General features: G+C 36.0%; 2 protein-coding genes across 2 annotated transcripts in view; one reads left to right on the top strand and one right to left on the bottom strand.

Annotated features, from left to right (window-relative positions):
- The window catches only part of LOC135082442 (phosphatidylinositol 4-kinase alpha), a 50,797-nt gene extending 41,422 nt beyond the window's left edge, over positions 1–9,375 (bottom strand). Inside the window, exons 1-5 of the mRNA XM_063977237.1 lie at positions 9,213–9,375; positions 8,279–8,489; positions 3,170–3,894; positions 2,793–2,906; positions 1,762–1,939 (exon numbers count right to left, since the gene is read on the bottom strand). Coding sequence (XP_063833307.1) covers positions 1,762–1,939; positions 2,793–2,906; positions 3,170–3,894; positions 8,279–8,489; positions 9,213–9,299 — 1,315 coding nt within the window. The 5' untranslated portion in view covers positions 9,300–9,375. The remainder of the gene's footprint in view (positions 1–1,761; positions 1,940–2,792; positions 2,907–3,169; positions 3,895–8,278; positions 8,490–9,212) is intronic.
- On the top strand, positions 5,018–7,381 carry LOC135082159 (merozoite surface protein 2-like). The gene is made up of 4 exons (XM_063976915.1): positions 5,018–5,131; positions 5,217–5,247; positions 5,715–5,795; positions 6,414–7,381. Exons 1-4 carry the CDS (start codon positions 5,081–5,083, stop codon positions 6,515–6,517), a joined length of 267 nt encoding a protein of 88 aa, XP_063832985.1. The 5' UTR covers positions 5,018–5,080; the 3' UTR covers positions 6,518–7,381.
- Positions 9,376–9,802: the final 427 nt, after the last annotated feature.

Raw genomic sequence — 9,802 nt, forward strand, 5'->3', positions numbered from 1 at the left:
AGACATAAGGTTATAATTGGTATTTTATTTGTGCATTTTTAATGCAAACTAAAGCTCTGTTATATTCATTCAACCACCTAAGATTCAACCTTATACACAAGTTATTAGAGTATGTTATTTGTTAGCAAAAGGGGAAACTCTCAAACGCACGCAGAGATACCTATTAATATTGTTAGAGCGTTTATAAGTGCTGGCACGTCATAGTCCTCATCCACTGCAAAACCATAATAAATATTAAATATATAAATATTTCAATTCGACGACATTATACTATTTACTTACATATTATTCTACGTTATAGCCTGACCAGGAACATAAAAACCCTGGCATAGAGGCGCGTCAATTGCATTTGATAGTGCAACACTGAGTACAGTCGTACCTGTGTTAAATTAATAGGCTAACTTTATGTATCAGGATTTAGGATTACGGGCTAATTTGATATTTTCATAAATTAACGAAATAATATTATTATAGGTAACCTGGTTTAAATAAATTAAAGGAAACCATCAATCGAGCTAGTAGGATTTATTTTATTATTCATCAATAATCAAATTCAGAACTTGAATATTCAACTGCAATGTCTGCTCATGAACGCTTCAAACTCGGTACTTCTTTCCCAATTCCATAAAATTCAACACTTAGAAAGTGACAAAAAAAATTAAAATAGGTAGTTGAAACAAACCACAGCTAATTTTCATAGTGGACTGTACTATACGATAAACATGTCAGTCAATTTGACAACCTTTGTCGGAAACATTATTCAATGAAAATATTGTCCGAACCCTTAGTATTTCTCTTCGAAAAATACTTTAACACATTGTGAACCACTTTTCTTTCACGACTATAAAAAGATTTTAGCAATATAATTCACAAAATCAATTGCGCACATTTAAAATAAAGTTTGTTTACACTTTGACAGCAATAGACTGACATGCAAGGTGACATGTCAATGAAGTTTTCAGTTACTGTTGCCATTAAAAGAAATTAGTACCATTAGTTTTCCGCAACATGGCGAGGGTTTTTATGTTCCTGGTCAGGCTATACTTTACGTTAATATACATTAAAATCGTAAACGTAAGTGGATAGAAGTGGAATTATGTTGAGAAATTCTATTTAGACGGAAGATTTTCAAATATGTTAGTATAATGTCGTCGATTAAATAAATAATAAATAAATGTGATAAAAATAAATATGTAATACAATTTTATTTCAAAATTTTAAAACACCAATTTTATATCAGTAGCAGAATACAAATAAATATTATAATTTTTTTGTTGAGTAAAACCTACAGTTGTAATACATTTCAGATATTATACTTTATACGTCAAAAGTAATTAAAAGCTTGATTATAATAATAATATTACTGTATGCAAAAGTAATTTAAACCATTAGATTAATTATGAGCCTTATGAAACGTGATTCAATTAGGGTTTCTTTAAGGAGCTCACTAATTAGCGCTACTGACATCTCAACAAGTGACAAAACTTTACTGACGCGAGGCCAACTGGTGAACGCAATAGGGAAACCCTCGTTCTTTGAATATGTCAAATTATGTTTGATTCCAAGTAACGTTATCAACACTAGAAGACGTAGCGTGGGCAGGCCTCCTACTAGGTGGACCGACGATCTGGTAAAGGTCGCGGGAAGAGCCTGGATGCGGGCAGCGCAGGACCGTTCATTATGGAAAACCTTGGGGGAGGCCTTTGTCCAGCAGTGGACTTCATTTGGCTGAAACGAACGAACGTTATCAAGATAATTTACCTGTCTCATCCCCAATAGCCCACACTAGCAGGTCGACACATGCCGAGTTAGCCATGACGTTGACTTTGAACTTGTTCACGGTAGCAAAGTTGGTCTCTCTGTCCTCCCTCTCAGAGGCGTCGTGGTGGCGACTTTGCAGTTCCGTTTGGCCGCTTAGGAAGAGGCATTTGACAAATTCCTGTAATTTTAATAGTTACAAATTTCATTTAAGTAATATTAAAAGTCAAAGTGAAAGATTTTATTCAGTACTTAGGCCCTTTCCAGTGGCCTAATTCACGTATTTTGACAGTCAAGATCACGCTGACGTTCAGAAGTCGTCCCATTGAAAAATCCGTATTCACAAGGGTCATTTTCGATAGAACGATTACTCGATAGTATCGCAATTCAGCGATTTGTTGTCATTGAAGTTTTGTTACGTCGTCCAATTGAAAAACAGTTCTAAATCCGTATTCACAAGGGTCATTTTGATAGAAAGATTACTCGATAGGATCGCAACTCAGTGTTTTGTTGTCGTTGACGTTTTTTTACGTGAATAAGGCTACAGGGCGCCTACACACGTCCCGAATATAGCTTGCCCTACCACCACTTCGAGCAACATAGGGGCTGGTGCTGAGAAGAAGTTAACTAAACACTATCCCATAAGATTTACCGGTTGGGTTTTTATTGGAGGTCAAGCTGTAGATCCTGGCTGCACAGGTGTTGCAGCGGTGGGAACGACAAGTGGGAATAGTCCCGTATCCCATGACAACAAAAACTTTACTGGCTGGGTTTTTTGTGGCCAACTGTAGATAACTATGTATACAGGAGCAGTGTTGGAAAGAGAGGTGGAACTGTGGTATCGGTGGAGTCTCATATACTATGCTTTACCCGCGAAATCATGAAAGAAGTTTTTGAAAATAGCATAAACGATAAGTAATATGAGGTCAACAAGTTGCGCTACGGATCGGGCCTTCATTCCAGAACCTTCAGTTATTTCAACAGTGGACGTCCAGTGGCTGAAATGATGCTAATTCCTAATTTAAAATGTATACCTGCACATCTTTGGTGAACGGTCCAGGCAGGTCTTTCTGATGCTGCAACAACTCACGCAGCAATGTCACCATCACCAAGTTTAGCGTTTCCGAAAATGATTTGTATGGGAACACCTGAAATCATAACATAAATATAAATTGCAGCTGGTTTAGTAGAAAACGTAAAAAATACAAAGTTACACAACAGCGCCATCTAGTCCCAAATAAAGCAAACTTTATTTGTTTATGGGTTACCAGAAACTAACTAGAATAACTGCTAGAAGAATAAAATAGATGTTCATTCACAAAAATGACCGAATTATGCGGAGAACGAGCTAGGCGGCTGTTTTATTTGAATAATTCTAAATTAATAATGCTTTTATAGGAAAAATAATTACTTGAATCTGCCCCGAAGCGTGAATATCCTCAGCCTCCTCATCTAAAAATGCCAGCAAATCTTTGGTCAGCAGCTTCTTAGCGAGCGACAGTATCGACTGCAGATACGTCACGTAGAACTGCACACTGATCCGTTTCTCGGGCGACTCCGAGAACCTCATGTACGGAAACTGGTTGAAACTGGATCCAAACTTGTGAAAGAAGTACGTTGTCGGATCGTAAGGGACCGAACTGTAGCTGTGAAGAGACCCCCTTTTTAATGTACCCCCAGCACTGTCAATCGTGTCGGTCCCATTCTCAATCAAAATCTCGTTGTTCGGGTTCAAATTCCCGGACAATGATCGTGGTATAATCGGCCTGAATTGGTTGAACTTTCGTTTCTTATCCAGAGTAGAATACTCAAAGTTTGGCTCAGCCTCCTTCGCTTTGGCCGGACTGCTCGGCTGGGGAAACAACCGGCAGAGTAAGGGAGGATCTATAGTCGCATATCTTCCCATAGATCTAGCAAGACCTATCAGAACCGGTATGGTATTCTTGCACAGCTGCAGCTTTGAGACACTCTGCGTGTAGTCTTTGCTTTCGTGGCAGTTCATTATGATCTTTGTGAGGTTGGACATAAGTTCTATTTGCGCTGTGATGATTTCCTCCCTGATCGCTGTCTGTTTTGAGGCGACGTCTGAGAGGAGTGTGTTGAGGCAGAAGCTGAACTTCTCTGACATTGGTATACCTGAAAATTTTAAAAGGAGTTAGTATTTTAATAAACTAAGGACATACATAATGTGAGCTGATGCATCTAGTGGCTTGAACAGCGATGAGTGAATGTGTGTCCCTATAGTTTTGTATTCTTATGGGACAAAGTTGGATGCATTTCAGGCGAAGTATAACGATGTTATGCGGACATATTATTACGTCATAATTTCGGAAAAACCGACGTCAGTCTGCAACGTCTGGTGATATGTGACGTCATCTTTTTCTTACAGTCGACCAATGTCGCACAACTTTCGTCCTCACGTCATACATTCGTTCCCAAATGAATAGGTACAAGTTTTTTATCATACCTATTGAAATCTAGTGAAATAAAAATAATGTTTGTTTATTTTCTGTCACTATTTTTAGTTCGATACCATTAAAACTAATGATGTACTTCCTACATAAACAGGCTACGACAATCGTTATACTTATTATGGTAAATAAAGTACTTATATGTATCTATTGCAAAGTCCATAATGTGGGAAAAATTATAGGTATGTTAAGCTAACTTAGTGGGTGATTATTGTGTATGAAATTATGTGTAGTTTTTATAACGCTATAGACTTATATGTATAAGTTTTTAGACTACCTAAAATATAATTAACAACCTTATTAAGTTTTTTTAAATTAGTTATTTTTATAAAATAAAATTATGAAATATTTTATTCATTTTTGACCAGTATTTTGGCACTTATGAACGTCAAAGATAATAAAAGAAAAGTAGCCCTACATGTCTCCTTATCTTTTAGGTAGGCCCTAAATAAATAAATAAATATCCTTGGACATTTTACACTACGCTTCTAGTCTAGCCGACTAGCGCTATAATATGAGCAGTTTACTAAAATGTATTTTTCTATTTTTTTACTATTTCGTCCTAAAAATACCACGATAATGACAAAGTTTATTTCTAGCTCATTCCAAAATATAACGACGTTGTTTACCCAAATATGTTTAAAGGGCAATCAAACCTAACACCATGACTGAGCGATTTTAATTCACAGGCGTTTCAATTCTATGAGATTATAAACCCATCATGGCTATTATGTCTCTCGATTTGAAAATAAGGGGCACATATAAATAACACTGGTGTCAAATGAAAATGTGTCGTTCACTGGACGCAAGACGAATAACTTGCTAAAAGATTTTTTTATAATAAAATTAAAATGATGAAGAACGCTTTGATTGTTTTTGTGGTGGCAATATTAATTGGAGACGTAAGTATAATATTTGATAGTAAAATGGCATGTCTTAAAATGTAGATAAAACAATAACAGTGAATATGTGTTTTCTCTTTTCTAGAGTTTTCAGCAGCAATCTGGCGCCCAATCCGGTAAGTTAATTTTATTGTTATACTATAATCTCTAGTATTTTTATTAAATATGTAAAATACATTATGCATATCTGTGTCGTCACATCGGTAGTTAAATGGCTATAGTTGGACTCTCACAAGGTCCTAGGTTCAAGCACAGAAAATAAGTGTATTCTTACCAGTTCGGTTAAGACATTGCAGACCATAAATATGTGATTCGTAAGGCACATTTATTTGAAAAACTAGCTTTCCACCCGCGGCTTCGCCCGCGTGGTATTTTGTCACAGAAAAACAATATCGCGCGCGTATTTGCTCACCGTTTAGACCTACCCTGGACTACGACAAACATTTTAAAACCAAAATCAGCTCAATCGGCCCAGCCGTTCTCGAGTTTTAATCAGACTAACGAACATCAATTCATTTTTATTTATATAGATAAGTAGAAAATAATGAATACTTTAGTCTAAATTATGTATTTATATTTCTAGGGGCGAGTTCAGGAGGCGGTGCCGGGGGTAGCGCGGGGGGTAACGCGGGGGGAAGTGCTGGAGCCAGCGGGGGACTCGGTGGTAAGTTAGAGATGGGTGGGATGGGAGCAGTCTTACATCAACTCCTGTAGTCCAGTTTATGGTGCCGGCTTATATACTCAACATTATGCCATGGCGCATCAAAATGGAATGGAACTGTATTCCTTTTTTTTCTACTACTTATTTTTCTTTTCATAATTTCTATTGGCTCGGAATTTTCCCGGCGTTATGCGCTAACACAGAAGAGTGGGAGTAGTAAGTAGTGACAGCTCCAGATCTAAGGGGCGCCACTCGCCGAATCAAACCATGATGTTTTGCCCCGCTTCGAAAAAATCGTAGATCCGGGACTGAGTAGTCCCGGTGTTAGTCAAACGAGTTGACGTTGAAGAAATAGGTTTAATATGTGTAAAATGCCAATACTTATAATATGATGAAGAAATATTACTACACAAACCCCTTTGAAGATAGAAAATAGAAAATAACAGCTTTAGTGTTGCCATAAATTAAAAAAGGTGTTTTTACAACGCAGAAACTCTTGGCTCTTATCTCCTGATGAAAAGTGATGATCAGACCGAAGGAAGCGAGGAAGGTAGATTAATTTTTACTTGCAACACTCGAATTTGAATTTATTTCATAACTAAGGGTATCATTGCTTTACAGCCAGTGCCGGCATGGGTTTCAACGCCGGAATGGGCGGTAGTGCCGGCGGTAACGCCGGCGGAAGCGCCGGTAGCGGAATGAGCGGTGGTTACGGAAAGAAGTAAACATGGCGTCGCTTTATATCGCTTCTAATAGTTCTAATAAAGAAGGCCTAGGATGCGTGCTGCGGTGACGTGAACATACAGGGTGACTGGAAATTAGAGGCGGAGCCGTTAAGGCCAGGTAGTCTAGGGTTATTCTGACAGATATCACTATGAGACCTACCGTCCTTATTTAACCCTTTCCAAGATATTCCTACTTAAAGAGTGTAACCAAACATTTTCAAATAGTAATAAATCCTAAAAAAAATGTGATTTTGGCCTACTTTGTTTTGTTTTGCAACAAAGATTTCTAAATAAGTAATATTCATTACTAAACAAAAACATAAATACGGACGATAGGTCTCATAGTGGTATCTATCAGAATAACCCTAGACTACCTCCCCACTAATTTCCAGTCACCCTGTATAATGCGCCATTTTATCGATAAATCTTAACGTTTGTCGTCATCATCATTATCGATAAGATTTTATCATGGCGCGCATTTTAGCCCGGCTGAACCCTATTTGCAAAACTATTGGCTCTATGTCCCTTTCATAATTATCAGACTTGTAACTTGTTGTTGACAAGTAGGAGAAACTAATATTTACATCAGCATCAGACCCTAAAGTTGATAACTATTTAATGAGAATGCATCAAAGACAGCCAGAACATGCAAATTTTGAAAATAAAATACACAAAGCATTTTAAATTATTCCAAAAACATGAGAGCTAGATCAGGGCTCGTTCCCATAGTGCAATGTATTGTCTGTTTAAAAGTGTGTTTTGTTGATAAAATTACATAATGTGTATTGTGTACTGTACAACTGAATATAATGTAGATATGTAAAAGAGCAATAAAATACTTTAAAGAAAGAATCTTAAATGTTATCACTGTTTTAATTTCCTTGTTCCTTTGTGTGAAGAAAATGAGAATCTAACAAGAATACTAAAGCCCAGTAATTTTACTATTATAGATTTTAAATTAACCACTTGTAATGGTTCTACACTACACTATTTGCGCTCACAAGTTGGCGCCACCCACCGTCAAGTAAAGTTCTTAATTACAAGAATGGCCCCATCTAGGAAGTTCAAATACAAACCATTAAGATCAAACAAAATCATATTAAAATAATTAATATCAAAACAGAATAGACCTAGTAACGATTAAACAAAATTCTCAAACCCAACTAGCACTGTTGAAGTGTTGTACCATAATAGGAACGAGCCCTAACAATGGCATGTCTGTGATCGCTAAGCGTTGACAGTGGACGGACACTCACTAGTCCACCTCACCCTCCTGACCCATGCGGTCACTTCTGCACTCGGTCCGTGCTCTTGTGGTGATAGAAAAACAAAAAATATTCGTTTTTAGAGTAAACAGTTCGGTTAACAAGTTCAAAAGCCAATTAGAGCAGTGTAAGATTTATTAACGTCAATAATAAAAGAAAAACGTTATAAATAATATTATATTCTCAACTCATCCACAAACTGTCATTATTTTAATCAGAAAATATGTAAATGTACTATGTTATGTTAATATTATGTAAAGTTAAGATCAAATGTACAAGTGCAAATAAGAAAAATTATTAAAATTTTACATTACAGTTAGGTTCCTTTTTTTTATAAGTCCAAAAATAGTTCAGAAAGATGTTTTGTTAAAGGATTTCTTTTGGTCAAAAATTACTAATAAGTAACTGGGTGTACTTTGGCCACAGAGTAGTCTTGCAACACTACATACCTTTACAAATTAACGAGTATATGATATTATACAAAGTGAGTACTCACGGTCGCCATTCTTGATCTTATACAGCGGCTCCTCAAACTGCGCGTTAGCTAGGCATTTGAGGACCTTCAGGAAGTACGGGAGGAGTTTATCCTGGTGTTGGAGACCACTTTGGAGGAAGTACAGTCCGAGCGCTATGCAGGCTTCTTGACTGCGCGGAGTCACGACCAGCGATGAGCCCGCTTGAGGGCAGAGCATGAATAGGGTGTTCACCTAGAAAGCAATAATTCAATATTACAAAAAAAATAAAAATTAGGTCATAGGTACTCTTTGCAAAATAAAATGTATAGGAGAGTTTTTATAGCTCATTTTTATGAGCAAAGAGACATCAAATACAAACAAGTTTTAATGAGCTAAAGATAGTAATTATGTCTTTTGTTTGAATTTGAATTTGACATTAATAAAAATAAGTTTATTTTAAATAGAACCTTGTCCTTGACAATAAGGATGAGTTACTTTATGATTTATTTAAAAACAAACAATATATCAAAACAATAACAGGAAAATGTATCATTTTATAAAATTTGACATGGACATGCATCAGGAAAATAATTAAAAAGATTGTGTTCTATTAGGCTGCTAACATAAAAGCTTTTTCTGTTTGTTATTGCTACAAAATCTCATTGAATTATCAAGTTACAATGACATTGAACAACTTCAATAACAACTTCAAACAAGCCAAATGAAACAATAACAATAAATCGATGAATCATAACTAATTCCTAACAAATCGATGATAACCAAAACCATGGACAGTATGAGATCATACCCAATCTGTTTACCTCTAAAAACAAACATATTACAGCGATTAAAATGATTGTCTGAATGCTAAAGTTTTGTCAAGTAACGCTAATTATGTTACCGAAATCGACTGCGAAACTTGATTTACAGTATTTCCTGAAGAGATTACAAAATTGACGTGATTTTGTAACATACCTTTTCCCATGGTGTGGGGTTTATATTCGACAAACATCGTGCCAGGTGCTGCACGGTTTGCCTGAAGAAGTCGTTTTCGTCCATCATTCGTATTAATTATTCGATAATATACATTTTTACGTAAAAATACACTCAGCAGATCGAACTCGCAGATCGCCAGATTCGCCAGACTTTTGACAGTTGATTGACACTGACAGCAAGTGACAGACCAGAAAAATAGGGATGTACGCCATTACACTTAATCGAGTAATCGATTGTTATTTAGAACAATCTGCAATTTTGTGTTATCTTTCCCAATAACATCACATTAGTTGATTTTATTAAGTAAAGAAAGATTTAAAATAGCATGCTCCGATAGATAAAAGTTTTTTTTTAATAAAATCTTCTAAAGTTCTTTATACAATACCAAACTAATCGTTTAACTTTGGATTTTTTACTTTTGGATTGGATTGGGCCAACATTTAATATGTTTGCAGATGTTATAAGAAGACTATTCAAAAAGAAAATCATGATTTCATGAATTAACATTAATACTTATCGATTTACTGCCACAAAATCTTTACAGCCCTATTCAAAATTTATCAAAATGT

The sequence above is a fragment of the Ostrinia nubilalis genome, chromosome 21, assembly GCF_963855985.1.
Source record: "Ostrinia nubilalis chromosome 21, ilOstNubi1.1, whole genome shotgun sequence".
In the NCBI taxonomy this organism is placed as follows: Eukaryota; Metazoa; Arthropoda; class Insecta; order Lepidoptera; family Crambidae; genus Ostrinia; species Ostrinia nubilalis.

Excerpts from the sequence above, each read along its gene's own strand:
- LOC135082159 (XM_063976915.1), top strand. The coding sequence starts at position 5,081 with ATGATGAAGAACGCTTTGATTGTTTTTGTGGTGGCAATATTAATTGGA. Across the intron at positions 5,132-5,216 it reads TGGCAATATTAATTGGAGAC|AGTTTTCAGCAGCAATCTGG; the intron begins GTAAGTATAATA and ends TCTCTTTTCTAG. Across the intron at positions 5,248-5,714 it reads GCAATCTGGCGCCCAATCCG|GGGCGAGTTCAGGAGGCGGT; the intron begins GTAAGTTAATTT and ends TTATATTTCTAG.